Here is a 16,542-nt window from a genome sequence, read left to right as displayed (position 1 = left end):
ACTTGTTTATCAGCGGTCTTCTCTTCTCTACATTCTTTCAAAGTCCAGAATTTATAAAGCTTGTCTGAGAGTTCAGAAAATGGGTCGTAAAGCTGAAAATGCCCTTTGCAGAGCGCAGTGAGGAGAGCTTTGATAGCTGATTGGAGGGAAGGGACACACACCCTCTTCACAGAGCTGAGGCTGTCAATTTGCTGGAGGTCCGTCTCTTGTCCCCATAGTTCTCTTGGTCTCAGGAATACGTTTTACAAGTGATTCATGCTGATAGCAGAGGAACAAAGCAGCAGACAGAACTGACACTTAGTGCTCTTAATTGAGACAAACTATAGAGGATTATGCTTTGTTCATATTTCAGGTTTACAACCTCTTTGGACATGGAGTCTCATAAACTGGTAAATCTGAAAAGCTGCATATACAATACAGAAATAATTTTTGCTTTTTTGGCTCAGTGCTGTACTTTGGTGGTCTTCCACTGAAGTCGACTGGACAAGATCTGTTTAGCTGAAAACATAGGACTTCCTATGTCAACCACCCCACCATGATCCTGGTAGCCAAAGAGGTTGTGTGTTTGTTTTAAAAGGTTGCCTAAAATTTGGGTTACATTAGGGAGTGTTGTGTTATTTATTTTTTTAGAAACAATGTAAATTTTTTTTTTTATTGCTAGAAATATGTGATGTTGCTGAAGTGTGTTGTTCTAAATGAAATGAATTCTTGTAATTACCGATCCATTTTACTTCTTATTTTCCAGGACCGAAAACTAACCAAAGCAGAGCAGCAACGATTTAAAGAAGAGGCAGAGATGTTAAAGGGGCTTCAACATCCCAACATTGTGCGGTTCTACGATTCCTGGGAGTCCACATTGAAGGGAAAGAAATGCATAGTCTTGGTGACGGAACTGATGACGTCTGGCACTTTAAAAACGTAACCATCCTTGCCTACATTTCATCAGTAGAGTGATTGTCTATTGCCACATTGTACAGTGCTGACAGACAGGTCTTCACATACACAGAATTTCACCTTGATGTTGATGATAGCTACACCTTTTTAACCTTTTCATCCACCACTATCTACAGGGACAGGGATGAGATGTCTTTTGATGAAGAAAGATAAAACGCTTGCCTTATGTATATTTACTGCTTATATCCCATATGTATTTTTTTCTTTCTAACTTGGATACCGGTAGAATTAATTAGGGAATAATATGTGCAGCAAATTAAAATTCCTAAACGGGCTTTGATCACAAACGATTTTAAATTCATTAAGATGACCTGTCACCAGCATTGTTTATGGAAAGAGTCACAACTATTAAAATGGCCATCCACTAATATAATTTTTTTCAAAACTTTTCATTCTGAGAACATACATTTCTTTTTAATTGTTAGTGTGGTGAAAGCAGTGACAGGAAAATTTGCAGGAGCATTCCAAAATCGAAACATAAAAGCAAACTAAAGTCTGAATTTCTTTGTTTCTATGTTCATTAAGTCATTGATTTTACTGAGAATTTTCGTATGAACGTTCTTTTGGAAACTTACTGGTGGTGTATGGCCAGTTTTACTGGTATAGTTACATATATAGTTAGGCTCAAGAAAGACTTAAGTCCATCTAAGTCAACCAATAGAAAATAAAAAATAAATTGCTTGATTTACTTTCATCTCTTTTTATCCATGACTGGTTGAATGCCATTGTACCTGCTTAAAAGCTGCCTGTGTATGGTTAACTTGAAGTTCTCTTTCCTGAGATGTACGGATAGCTGGATAACCACAAATAAACTATATCTTAGGGTACCTAATAAAAGGGTACTCTCACATACAATGACAGACAATAAGGAACCTCTTTGTCTTTCATGTGACCATGCATCGAGTCTTCCTTTTACTAGAAGGTATTGGGAAACTAGAACATCACACCAAAGGCCCAAGGAGTCCAAGGGAAGTTATTTCATCATAGAAGACTTTGGACTACAATGGTGAATAGAATACTGTAAGACTCCTAATACTTTATGAAACTCTTGTTTCCAGGCATGTTGAATGCTCCTTTGCATTCTAGAGCTGCCTAGGGTCCATAAATTCTAATACAGTGGTCTGCAAACTGTGGCCTGAGGGCCAGATGCGGCCCTTTGCTTGCCTTTATCAAACCTTTGGGGCGCTGTTCCTCCCACTGAAAAGAGGCAGGATTCCTCCCACTAAGAAGAGTGATGGGGCACTATTCCTTCCCCTGGCGCCAACGACGGGGCACTATTCCTTCCCCTGGCGCCAGTGACGGGGCACTATTCCTTCCCCTGGCGCCAGTGACGGGGCACTATTCCTTCCCCTGGCGCCAACGGCGGGGCACTATTCCTTCCCCTGGCGCCACCGACGGGGCACTATTCCTTCCCCTGGCGCCACCGACGGGGCACTATTCCTTCTCCTGGCGCCACCGGCGGGGCACTATTCCTTCCCCTGGCGCCACCGGCGGGGCACTATTCCTTCCCCTGGCGCCACCGGCGGGGCACTATTCCTTCCCCTGGCGCCACCGGCGGGGCACTATTCCTTCCCCTGGCGCCACCGGCGGGGCACTATTCCTTCCCCTGGCGCCACCGGCGGGGCACTATTCCTTCCCCTGGCGCCACCGGCGGGGCACTATTCCTTCCCCTGGCGCCACCGGCGGGGCACTATTCCTTCCCCTGGCGCCACCGGCGGGGCACTATTCCTTCCCCTGGCGCCAACGGCGGGGCACTATTCCTCCTGCGATTTCATAGGTGCTATGTAATTTCTTTTTTTTTTTACTCCTACTGACCACCAACCCTTGAGTATTGTTTACTCTCGAAGATAATGGGCATTTTCTATTTCCAATGGGCACAGTGCGGCCTCCTCAACCACTTGCCCTCCTGAGGATTTCCCCGCCTTCCTGACCAGGCCATTTTTTGCGTTACGGCGCTGCGTTATTTTAACTGACAATTGCGCGGTCATGCAACGCTGCACCCAAATGAAATTTACGTCGTCTTTTTTTTCCCATGAATTGAGCTTTCTTTCGATGGTATTTGATTGCATGCGTGTTTTATTTTTTGCTCTTTAAAAGAAAAAAAAGATCAACAATTTGAGAAGAAAAACAATATTTTTTACACTTTGCTATTAAACATGTCCAGTAAAATAATTTCAAAAAATCTAATTTCATCATAAATTTAGGCCAAAATGTATTCTGCTACACGTCTTTGCTAATACAAAATCCTAGTACGTGTAAATTAATTGGTTTACGTGAAATTTATAGCGTTTACAAATGGTGTATATATACTGGGATTTTTAAATGTATTTTTACTAGTAAAAAAAAAAATCCAGAGTATATATTGACATTTGTAAATGCTATAACTTTCACATAAAGCAATTCATTTACATGTATTTAGATTTTTTTTTTAGCAAAGATATGTAGCAGAGTACATTTTGGCCTAAATTTGATTTTTTTAATTTTTTTTTTTACTGGATATGTATTATAGTAAAAAGTAAAAATAAAAAAAAATAAAAAAAAAAAAAAATATATATATATATATATATATATATATATATATATATATATATACATATACATATACATGGTAGCCTTAAGTGCATTGACCCCAATATTCGTTGTAATAATTTCAGTGGGCAGAGTTTCTGTTGATTGCTAGTGATCTAGCCATGAGTTTATTGGCATTTGCATTATGTTGTATACGCAAAATATCCTTTTGGATATGTATGTGTATTTTATATTTTTTCACTTGTGTATTTTCTCACTCTTCTTTGATTTGTTTACACTGTATTAATAGGAGTAGGGCAGCTCCTTTTGTTTTACTTTTCACCATTTTTTAGTTTTTTTTGCATTGTACCTAGGATTGTATTTGTCAATTATTTTATTTATGATCACGTATCTGTTGACACATTCCTTTCATTGTTTTCATTCCCTTCTCTTGCTTTATTTGTTTCAGGTACTTATATAGCGCCGTCAATTTACACAGCGCTTTACATATATATTGTACCTTCACATCCGTCCCTAACCCTCAAGGGGCGTACAATCTAAGGTCCCTAACCCTCAAGGGGCGTACAATCTAAGGTCCCTAACTCACATTCATACATACACATACTAGGGACAGTTTAGACAGGAGCCAGTTATCCTCCCAGCATGTCTTTGGAGTATAAACACTTTGTTTATTTTATGTTGTTAGCTAGAGCTATGATATCTTGGTTTACTAGGGACAAATTAGCCAGATGTCAATTAACCTACCAGCATGTCTTTTGAGTGAGGGAGGAAACCGGAGTACCCGGAGGAAACCCGCACAGGGAGAACATGCAAACTCCAGGCAGGTGGTGCCGTGGCTGGGATTCGAACCAACGACCCTAGCACTGCTTTAGTGGTATATAGTTCAGTTTCACCTATTTAGGATTAGCGCAGCACCATTTTTGTTCCGTTGATCCTTTGGATGACTTTCTGGCCACAACCCTATTCACTTGCATGGATTGTGCCTGCTCAGCGCTACATGCTGCATAATTTTTTCCAAAGCAAAGCCTTGTGTGCGCGCTTCAATATCTTCTATCCCCCCCTTTCCTTTCTCAGCCGCCACTGTACAGTTGAGGTGTGTAGTCGGGGGCAGTAAAACCGTGGATGAACTGTCTGTATTTACTGCCCCAGCCACCCATGTGAATGAGGCCTAAGGGAGCATCCAAGCTAGTAACTTTACTTTCTATTGCCATGTGCCCTTTTATAACTTTTCAAAACAAGCTTTCACTGGGACTTAACTCTTCTCAACTCCAGCAAATAGTGGCAAATTGCCAGTAACCTCCCACACCTCTGGGCTACAGCGTTGTGTTTCATCCACTAAGACACTTATTGGCTGCAAACATTTGTTTGTTTAAAGCATCCGCAGTGACAACATGTTACAGTTTATATGACACTGATCCTGCTCAAGGCTCCATCCGTGCCATCTCAGGTGCAGGCTCTCCCAGGATTGCCTCCAGCCTGATACAAAAGCTACACGAGAAGTTATGATCTCCAGTACGTCTTGAGGATGTTATTGTTCCAAATGTCACATTACTGACTTCTCTGACGCATTTCAACCCCAAGGCTTGAACGCTGAGACTCTACGGCTAAGCTTTTATTGGGGAAAGTCAATATTCATGTTCAGTGGAGATCGTATTTCGGTGAATGATTCTTTTCAGAGGCTTTTCTAGCTTTATATGTGTAGATGAGTTGTTCAGTTCCTTTTACAATAACCATTGTTTTCACAAAGCATTTTTTTCTTGTCACGCTATATAAACAAAGAATGTGAGCGCCTTAAAATTAAATATATATAAAATCTGCTATAAACACAACAGGTAACGAATCTCACTTAAAATCAGAAATAACATATAGAAAGGTGCAGCGCTAAAAGTATCAATAATGAGAGATCAATAAAATGAATATATGATAATATAATAATAAAAGTAGTTCCAATAAATAAATAAAGATGACTCTTGTGCTCTGGTAACTCTGGATCCTTTTAAGGAGTAAAAGCCAAGATCCTTTTAAGGAATTACAGATGATCCTCGTTCGTTGCTTCAGCGGCGTGAGGATCATCTGTAATTCCTTAAAAGGATCTTGTCTGATGACCTACTACCCTCTAGAGCAGTGGTTCTCAACCTGGGGGTCGCGACCCCTTTGGGGGTCAAACGACCCTTTCACAGGGGTCCCCTAAGACCATCAGAAAACACATATTTCCGATGTGTAAAGAGCAGCTACTGTGTAGAAAGCAGCTGCTGTGTTGAAAGCAGCTACTCTGTTAAAAGCAGCTACTGTGTTGAAAGCAGCAGTATTGGAGGTAAAACGACACTCATGAATTATAATTACTGGGTAAATAATTTTATGGTTGGGGGTCACCACAACATGAGGAACTGTATTAAAGGGTCACGGCATTAGGAAGGTTGAGAACCACTGCTCTAGAGGGAAGACTTCATAAGTTCCTGACCACTCCCCATACTGATGACATCTGGATTAAATATAGAAGGCGCATTTAACATGCGCGTCTGGTGAGTGCGCATTACTATCACTACTATTGCACCTATACCGGATCCAGATTTACCAGAGCACAAGAGTCACCTTTATTGGAACTATTTTTATTATATTATCATATATTCATTTTATTGATCTCTCATTATTGATACTTTTAGCGCTGCACCTTTCTATATGTTTCTTGTCACACTGTTTGTTTTTTCAGTTTTGTATCCAAAACTTTGCTAATATCACTTTTCTTCCCAATATTTTTCGTATTTGCTACCTGTTTTCAATTGCACTTTCAGTTTAAATTTGCTCAAAGTATAGCTAAATGCAAATCATTTTTTTTTTTTTTTTTTTTAGTTTTGGAGTGGAGAGGGATTAGAACCCATGTCAGTTTTTTTGCTGTCTGTGACCGTCAGGGGAATTTGTCCTCTGACATTTAACAATAATGGTAAATTGGACAAGATAGAAGAAAATCCCATATTTTGGGTTTTCCCCAGAAAAGTGATAGAGGGAAATCTTCCAATGAGGGACACTAGTTCTGGTGACCTGGGGGTCCTCAAGGAATTCCTCTAATTTACAGGGGTTTCCTCTCACTACCTGTTTGGCCATGGGACAGAAAATGAAGGGAAATCTCCCTTCATTTTCAAAAATCTGACAGGGCTTATGCCCCTCCCTTACTATCTATCTTTCTTATCTAAAATGAAAAAAAAAAATAAAGTTTTGCCTATACAGTCAGGTCCATAAATATTGGGACATCGACACAATTCTAACATTTTTGGCTCTATACACCACCACAATGGATTTGAAATGAAACGAACAAGATGTGCTTTAACTGCAGACTGTCAGCTTTAATTTGAGGGTATTTACATCCAAATCAGGTGAACGGTGTAGGAATTACAACAGTTTGCATATGTGCCTCCCACTTGTTAAGGGACCAAAAGTAATGGGACAGAATAATAATCAGAAATCAAACTTTCACTTTTTAATACTTGGTTGCAAATCCTTTGCAGTCAATTACAGCCTGAAGTCTGGAACGCATAGACATCACCAGACGCTGGGTTTCATCCCTGGTGATGCTCTGCCAGGCCTCTACTGCAACTGTCTTCAGTTCCTGCTTGTTCTTGGGGCATTTTCCCTTCAGTTTTGTCTTCAGCAAGTGAAATGCATGCTCAATCGGATTCAGGTCAGGTGATTGACTTGGCCATTGCATAACATTCCACTTCTTTCCCTTAAACTCTTTGGTTGCTTTTGCAGTATGTTTTGGGTCATTGTCCATCTGCACTGTGAAGCGTCCAATGAGTTCTGAAGCATTTGGCTGAATATGACCAAATAATATTCCCGAAACACTTCACAATCCATCCGGCTGCTTTTGTCAGCAGTCACATCATCAATAAATACAAGAGAACCAGTTCCATGGTGTATGGAGCCAAAAATGTTAGAATTGTGTTGATGTCCCAATATTTATGGACCTGACTGTAGTTTCTACTTTAATGCATTCTAGGAGCATTGACACAAAAAGGTGTTTAAAGCACAGCTTCACTCCAAAGAGGAAGTTCTTCTTTTTTGCTTCTTCCCCCCTACTCTTCAATGTTTGGATATTTTTTGAGGAGCGGGCACCTGGTTTTGACAGGTTCCCATTCCCACTTCTACCTGGATCGCCTAGGCCAGGGGTGTCCAACTCTATTTGCACGCTGCATCAGCATTATGGTTGCTCTCCAAGGGCCAGTTGTATATAGATGTCCAGAGCAACCTACCACTTCTTATATCAAATGTCAAGAGGTGTCCCCCCCCCCCCCTTTCCCATGATCAGAAGTCAAGAGTCCTCCACCCTCCCTTGCAATCACAGTGCACCCTTCTTACCTTGTGCTGCTGCTGGAAAGAAGCTGGAGGAGGCACTTGGAGGCAAAAAGTGCAGAGTCTGGAGGAGGACCAGATGAGGACTGGAGTCAGCTGCTTAGAGCAGTATAGGATGAGGGGGTGCTGTGGCCGTACAGAGAGTCGCAGGATCTGTAGGAGGAGTTCTGTCCTCTCTGCTGCTGACTGCTGAGACAAGGTGGAGACGGAGACAAGGAAGGTGCCACAGTTGCAGAAGAGGTGGGATGAAAGGGCCTCTCGAGCCAGATTCGGCCCGCTGGCCTTGTGTGTGACATATGTGACTTAGGCAATCCGAGTTGAAGATCCGCCCCACCCAAGCAGTATTTGTAGCTGCTGGTGTTTATTTTTCTTGGGGGGGGGGGGGGGGGGGTGCAGAATGAAGAGCCGGTGACTGTTACCCAATGCTGAGTTGGACATAAAGCACTGCAAAATGGGAAAGCTCACACTCCCTGCTGATTGGAGAGCTCAGGCTCTGACTCGGCACTGGGTGTGTGGGACCACTGCAGTGAGATCACTGCTTCCCCACTATGCAGCATGCTGGCAAGGGACAGGCTTTTCTATTCAGGCTGTGGCTGCTTTTTAAAGAAACAAAACTTTGTGAATCTTTTAAATTGATCTGCCTGGAATTTTAGATTTAAACAATAGGAAGTTGACCCTCTTGTGCCTCATGAACAGGCAACCTAGAATGTAATATTCAACCATAATAGCTTTACAATGCAACTTTGCTTTTGAGAAAGCTTACCATTTACAACAAAATTCAAGGCCGATGGAGCTATTGTTGATGCTTGTGGGGTTTATTAAAATTTGTATTTGTTTTATTTTGCAGTTACTTGAAACGGTTCAAGGTAATGAAGCCCAAAGTATTAAGAAGTTGGTGTAGACAAATTTTGAAAGGGCTTCAGTTCCTCCATACTCGGACTCCTCCTATTATCCATCGTGATCTAAAATGTGACAACATCTTTATTACGGGGCCCACTGGTTCAGTAAAGATTGGAGACCTCGGTCTGGCCACTTTGATGCGGACATCTTTTGCGAAGAGTGTGATCGGTAAGTCTCCATGTTTGTACTAAGTTTAGCTTAGTGACCTTTGGCATACCACTTCCATGGTAAGTAAAGACTCACTACTCTGGGCACGGACAATTTACATGAATTATGGGTTTTATTTATAACAGGGAGCAGAAATTGCAATCCTCTCTCCACTATAAACTACTAGGTTACTCCATACTGTGTCTGCAATTTGTGGCCCATTTTTAAAATGTAGACCATGATGTTGGAGCCTGTTACCGCCACAGATGTTAGCTGAAATATCAAGATATTTGTGTGCTGCATCAAATGCAAGCCATAGACGGGTCGAAAACCGGCCGTTATTTAAAAAAAAAAAAAAAAATCGGTCATTCAATAGGCCGACATTACCACCAACGGTAAAAAAAAATCGGCCGATTTTTCGCCCCGTCTACGGCCGGCATTTATTTACTTCTGTCCCTGCAGAGAGCTGTGCTATTAGATTTAACATTAAAAAGTATTGCGGTTGCAACAATGTATCTATTTGTATCCATTCTGGATACAGATGTTTTTATTCAGATACAAATAGATACATGGTCTTCCTCTTCTTCCTCCTCTTCTTCCTCCTCTTCTTCCTCCTCTTCTTCCTCCTCTTCTTCCTCCTCTTCTTCCTCCTCTTCTTCCTCCTCTTCTTCCTCCTCTTCTTCCTCTTCTTCCTCTTCTTCCTCCTCCTCTTCTTCCTCCTCCTCTTCTTCTTCCTCCTCCTCCTCTTCCTCCTCCTCCTCTTCTTCCTCCTCCTCCTCCTCCTCCTCCTCCTCCTCCTCTTCTTCCTCCTCCTCCTCCTCTTCTTCCTCCTCCTCCTCCTCTTCTTCCTCCTCCTCCTCCTCTTCTTCCTCTTCTTCCTCCTCTTCCTCCTCTTCATCTTCTTCCTCCTCTTCCTCCTCTTCATCTCCTTCCTCCTCCTTCCTCCTCCTTCCTCCTCTTCTTCCTCCTCCTTCCTCCTCCTCTTCCTCCTCCTCTTCCTCCTCCTCTTCCTCCTCCTCTTCCTCCTCCTCCTTCCTCCTCCTCCTCCTTCCTCCTCCTCCTCCCTCCTCCTCCTTCCTCCTCCTCCTTCCTCCTCCTCCTTCCTCCTCCTCTTCCTCCTCCTCTTCTTCCTCCTCTTCTTCCTCCTCTTCTTCCTCCTCCTCTTCTTCCTCTTCTTCCTCCTCCTCCTCTTCTTCCTCCTCTTCCCATCATTGCCGCAAAAATCAACTTTACCGATTAAAAAAAAAAAATGTGCCAAAATCCAGAAAAACGGCCAACCAATTAACCCATTAACGGTGTGAAAATCGGCTGATTTTTTTTCCGGCTCAGAGATCGGCCGTTTTTCGACCCATCTATTGCTTGCATTAGTCTATAGACTTCCAGCTGAATCATCTTAATGTGATATGTCAGAAAATTATTCGGAATTTGCTGGAAGCCGTGGACACCAAGGGGTTGCTTTACTAAAACTGTAGAGTGCAAGATCTGGTGCAGCTGTACATGGTAGCCAATCAGTTTCTAAGTTCAGCTTGTTCAGTGAAGCTTTGACCCAAAAACCTGGAAGCTGATTGGTTTCTATGCAAAGCTTGCACTCTCTAGTTATAGTAAATCAATGTGTCCATAAAACAGAGAAGGACATCTGCATCCTTTCCTCTTTTAGAGAGAGATAGCTGGATCGAAATTTGGCTGGTTCTGGGTAAATTTCGATCCATCTAGGGACAGGCTGGTTGTATAGAAGTCGATCTCTTGATTGGCTTTTATAACAACCAGCCTGTCGGGTTTTTTTCCTTCAACCTTCTGGTTGAATGAAAATAAAAATGCATTATTTATAGCCTACCTTAACCCCTGGTTCACAACTGTGTGAGTGGTGCCACTGCGGAACCTATTCAAATACCTGCAGCCGCACCACCCACACAGAGGAATGCAGGACCCACATGCGTGTGCCATTAATTCCAATGGCACGCCGCCCACACTGGAAATCGCAACTGTACTGGGAACCTCGGTTCCCGTGTGGGCTGCGGTTTCCCAAGTAGTGCAGGGACTTCTTCCCTGCGTGTCCCGGGGTATTCAAATGAATGGGCTCTCATGCCCGTGCAATTCGCTGCCTGCACGACCACTCAGATGTGAACCAGAGCTAAAAGGTAAATGCTTACCTGTGTGACGGCCCTTCGCCAGCATCTCCATCTGCGTGCCAGTGTTTGAGCCTCTTCATTGGCAGACAAGGGATGACGTCACTTTTGCGCATGCAAAGAAGCCAATCATCCCGGCACTCAGAGACCAGGCCAGCAATGTATGCTGAGCTGTGCATGTGCAGCTCAGTTTACAGCATTGGAGAAGACAGCGAGTGGGCAGGTAGGGGCATTTTCTTTCAGAATAGACATTTGCTTGTCTCTTCTGCAATAAAACCCGCCTGCTCTCTGTTTCGTTCAACAGAAGTTCAGTCCTGCCTAATTTGTTCAACTAAAACTGTGAAGTATAACAACACTTTTAGGCCACTTTCAGACAGGTGGATTGCGTTCCAATCAGCAGGGGGATCCGCTCCCCTTTTCCCTCGTGACTGGAGCAGAGCAGTCAGATGACACATCCGTGTCTGCTCCGTTTCTGCAGGGTAGATAGGGAGCGAGCCTGCTCTGACCTATGAATGGCAGCATTATCAATCTGGAGGGAGGGGAGTGTTAGATGTACTAGTAGATTTAGATACACTAACAAATTGAAGCTGAACTTCAGCTGAAACTTTATAAGCAGTCACAGAAAACAGGTTTTTTTTTTTTTCCTTTTACATAAACGCTGATCATTGTAAGCACCCCTGTCAGTGGGAAATGGTTTATCTCAACCCTCTAACTGCTACCTCTGCAGGATAGTCTGTTCTTTTTAAAAATAACAGACTTACTGGCCGGATCGCCAGCAGAAAATATAGAAAAGAAAGCCTTAAAAAGAAAACTAAAGCAGACACCACATCTAAGCTGCAATATAATGTTTGCTTTTGGGTTTAATACCGCTTTAAACCCATAGTGACTGGGAAGCTAACTTTGAAGCCTTGTAAGCTGTGTATATTTGATGATCATGCTACAACTGGGGCAGTGAAAGTCATGAGTTTTACTGTGTGGAACATCACCTCCCTTGGTCTAGCATGAGAAATATGCAGTTTGCCGTAGGCCAAAAGTTGCATGTTTTTGCACAGAGAATTAAAAGCCCTTATTGTAGCCGCAAGGGAGTAGAAAATATGTGCACTTTGCCCTGTGACATATCGTACAGATCCATGTAAAGGAGATTGGTTATAAACCTGTTTTAGTACATTTTTTTTAAAAGGGAAGCTCTACTTTCGTGGAAAAAATTGTAAATAAACAAAAAAAGATGAATAAAGCATATACAACACAATGACACAATGTTATATTGTAATTGAATGTTATTACAATATTACCTTTCCTTTTCAAGCTGCAGCGCCGGTACATAGTTAGTCTGGCTGAAAAAAGACAAAAGTCCATCCAGTTCAACCATAAAAAAAAAATTATAATCCTATACCCACAGTTGATCCAGAGAAAGTCAAAAAACCCAGCAAACCACGATCCAATTTGCTCCTGCTGGGGAAAAAATTCCTTCCTGATCCCCCGAGAGGCAATCGGATATTCCCTGGATCAATTTTACCTATAAATGTTAGTATCCAGTTATATTCTGTGTATCCAAGAAAGGATCCAGGACTTTTTTAAAGGAATCCACTGAGCTGGCCAGAACCAACTCTTGAGGGAGTTTATTCCACAATACTCCACAGTACTTTTCTCTAAAATGCAATATTGCAACCTGGAGGCATTCTGTACAAGGATGGTGTACAAGAACGCCCCCCCCCCCCCGAACCCCAAGAAAAGTCATTTCCTGCTTGTGTGATTGGCTCAATGATTTTCCCAGAAGCCTGCACCAGACTGCATAGAGGTCAGATTGCATCCTCTGCAACAAAAATTTTATTTTTGGTGAAATCCTCCCCAAAGGGAAATCGTGTCTAAAGGGATGCAGACCCTGACACTTTCCTCATTAGAACCCTACAGGTGGAGAAACTGATTGAGAATTTTAACCACCTCCCGCCCGCCATATAGTAATATGACGGACGCAAGGTGGTTCTCTCGTTCTGGGAGGACGTCATATGACGTCCTCCCATTCTAACCGCGCATGTGCGGCTCCCGGAGCGCGCAGCGTGGCAATCAGCGGTGCGATGTGTCCCTCGGACACAGCGGATCACCGATCCACGGAAAGAGCCGAAGATGTCAGCTTGGTCATGTGATCAGCTGTGTCCAATCACAGCTGATCACATGTAAACAGGGAAATGCCGGCTGTCGGCATTTCTCTCCTCTCGAGCGGTCATGCTGACAGCTCGAGAGGAGAGGAGAGCCGGTAATCGGCATTCCGCGGAGGGGACATGTACACTGATCATCAGTGTGCCCTGATGATCAGTGTAGCCCCAGAAGTGCCACCTGTCAGTGCCCATCAGTGCCTTGTGTCAGTGCCACATCAATGCCACATATCAGTGCCTACCAGTGCCCATAAATGCCACATATCAGTGCCACCTTTCAGTGGCCAGTGAGTGCCACCTTTCAGTGGCACCCATCAGTGCCAGTCAGTGCCACCTATCAATGCCAATCAGTGCCACCTATCAGTGCCGCCTATCAGTGCCACCTAACAGTGCCAGTCAGTGCCACCTATCAGTGCCATATATCAGTGCTACCTTTCAGTGCCCATTAGTGATGCCTGTCAATGCCCATCAGTGCCACCTACCAGTGCCTCATCAGTGCCCATCAGTGCAGCCTATCAGTGCCCACCAGTGCAGCCTCATTAGCGCACATCAGTGAAGGAGAAAAATCACTTATTTACAAAATTTTATAACAAAAACTAAAACAATTTTTTCAAAATTTTCAGTGGTTTTTGGTTTGTTTAAGAAAAAATAAAAAACCCCGAGGTGATTAAATACCACCAAAATAAAGCTCTATCTGTCACAAAAAAATGATAAAAATGTCATATGGGTACAGTGTTGCATGACCGCGCAATTGTCATTCAAAGTGCAACTGCGCTGGAAATTGGCCTGGGCAGGAAGGGGGTATAAGTGCCCTGTAGGCGAGGGGTTAAATTCACTCTGAACACAGACAAACAGCTATTTCTTCAGAATAAGAAAAGGTAGTAATCTGCAACAAAGTTTGTTAAAATCCTTGCAAAGTACATTAATGACCCAGAGGGGACTTGTGGTTTTTTTTTTTTTTTTTTTTTTTTTTTTTTTTTTACTACTTCACGCTTTTAAAAATGAGATTAAACTTAGTACTTTCTTGCTTTTTATCAGTATCTATTATATTTTGACAAAATGCCCCAAAATCTGGGATTAGTTAATGAAGTGACACTGCAAGGGAGGTGTGGAAGCTTGGCCTATTTGCATGAATAGCATTGAGGGGGACAGAACTATTTGGACAGATTTTGTTCCTCGTTTTGTTCTTGCTCAAGCTGTTGCTTTATTGAATTGACATTGATAAGCTGTACGTGTGTTAAAATGGGCTTGCAGGTGAAGGTGATGCATTCTGTAATAATTTCTCTCCAGGAACGCCAGAATTCATGGCCCCAGAAATGTATGAGGAGCATTACGACGAATCAGTGGATGTCTATGCGTTTGGCATGTGCATGCTGGAAATGGCTACCTCAGAATACCCGTACTCTGAATGCCAGAATGCCGCTCAGATCTACCGCAAAGTAACCAGCGTACGTCCGCTTTCTAACATGGTTTTGCTTTCTGCCTTCAATCTATAATGTAGTCTGCTTTAGTTTTCTCTCTGGTGCAACGCACTCCTAATTAAAGAGCAGCCTGTATGTGAGCGACTGTTTTCACCCCTGCTGCCAAAGTGCCTTTTTAATATCGCTCTTGGTTTTATACCTTTTTTGCCTATAAGTTAAAGCTGGCAATTTCTTTGAGGATTTTCTAAACTTTATCAGGCTTCTACAGCAAGGCAGGATGTGTGTGATGGTGCTGGACTGACTGTAATGATAATTGGTTCTGATGGATCTACTGTAAAGTAATTTTTCCTTCCAAGAAGCAGATTTGTGAGTTAAATCTAGTATGGGTGGACCCTGTTCTGGTTCTAGGGAGCTACTGCTCTGGTTCAGCTCTGTGCGGATGGTGCCGCTGCGGGACCCGCACAAATACCTGCACACAGAGGAATGCGGGACCTGCGGGTGCCATTAATGCCCACACTGGAAATCACAACTGTACTTGGGAACCTCTTATACCATGCGGGCTGTGATTTCCGAAGAAGTGCAGAGACTTCTTCCCTGCGTGTCCCGGGGCATGGGAGTCCATTCAAAGGAATGGGCTCTCGTGTCCGCGCAAATTGCAGCCCGCACATATGTGAACCTGGCCTAAGGGAGCACTCACCAGGCTGCAACATTCTTGGATGTGTATGGAGGAGCATCTGGTACAAAAGTTCATCTCACTTGAAGGACTTTTTGAAACAATGGTTAAGAGCATCATACACAGCCAATGTCTTTCTGGGGGTCAGGTCTTCCCCTTCTTCAGGGCTTGAGCAGTCAATATTGTTAAAATCATGAAAAAATGCACTAAGGGACCTGTGGTCAAGTGGTTGTAAATTCTTCCATATACCCAGTGAGTTGCCTGGTCTTAGATGATACACAGATTAAACAAATCATTCTATATAAGTTGCACCTGTTTATCTGCAGTCTTCTCTACATCTGTTCAAAGTCCAGAATTTATACAGCTTGTCTGAGATTTGAGAAAAAAGGAGGCAGAGAGCTGAAGTTACACTCTGCAGAGCTCAGTGAGTAGAGCTCTGAGAGCTGATTGGAGGGAAGAGACACCCCCCCCCCCCTCCACCTTCCCCTCCACCTTCCCCTCCACCTTCCCCTCCACCTTCCCCTCCACCTTCCCCTCCACCTTCCCCTCCACCTTCCCCTCCACCTTCCCCTCCACCTTCCCCTCCCTTCCCCTCCACCTTCCCCTCCACCTTCCCCTCCACCTAGCTCACAGGAACAGAGTTGAGGCTGTCAATTTGCCAGAGGTCCCTCCCGTCACCATTTTTCTTTTGGTGTCAGGAAAATTTGTCAGACTCATGCATATAGCAGAGAAATGAAGCAGCAGACAGAAATGACAGTGCTGTGGATTGAGACAAGCACACACTATAGAGGGATATGCTTTGTTCATATTTCACATCTGAGCTTTACAACCACTTTAAGGCTCGAAGACTAGCATCTCCTGATGGGCAGTAAAGACATTAAACTTTAAAGCGGAACTTCGCCTGAAAGAGCAGGTTCTGCTTTATGCCCAAACCCCCCCCCCCCCCGCCCTCCCCTCCCCCAAACACCTTGTGGGCATTTTTTCTTGGTGGTAGGAGCCGGTATCCACTTTTGGCAGGTACCTACTCCTGTTTCCAGTTGGATCGCCTAAGTATTTCCTCCAGAAGTTTGGACTCCCCAACCAAGCAGCCCGCCCACCCTGTCCGCAACCTCTTGGGACATGTCAAAGGTTTCAAGAGGTTGCAGGACCATTCATACAGCACAATTAATGGAGAGAGCAGAAGCAGAGAGAACAGTATTTGTTGAGATTAGTTGTCGTTTTTTTTTTTTTTTTTTTTTTTTGTGGTGTTTGGATGTGTTCCAGCTCATTTCTGTGCAGAAATTATTGCAGCC

The 16,542-nt window shown here is 43.3% G+C and overlaps 1 protein-coding gene across 1 annotated transcript in view; it reads left to right on the top strand.

The window, feature by feature from the left end:
* WNK3 (WNK lysine deficient protein kinase 3) overlaps positions 1–16,542 on the top strand; it is a 190,185-nt gene that overhangs the window by 62,765 nt on the left and 110,878 nt on the right. The window contains exons 2-4 of the mRNA XM_089669140.1: positions 746–918; positions 8,678–8,898; positions 14,447–14,604. Of these exons, the coding sequence (XP_089525266.1) occupies positions 746–918; positions 8,678–8,898; positions 14,447–14,604 (552 nt within the window). The remainder of the gene's footprint in view (positions 1–745; positions 919–8,677; positions 8,899–14,446; positions 14,605–16,542) is intronic.

Source organism: Staurois parvus, unplaced genomic scaffold (genome assembly GCF_062004578.1).
Source record: "Staurois parvus isolate SC_StPar_1 unplaced genomic scaffold, SC_StPar_1.0 ptg000068l, whole genome shotgun sequence".
Lineage (NCBI taxonomy): Eukaryota > Metazoa > Chordata > Amphibia > Anura > Ranidae > Staurois > Staurois parvus.
This window is presented reverse-complemented; position numbering and strand designations above follow the sequence as displayed.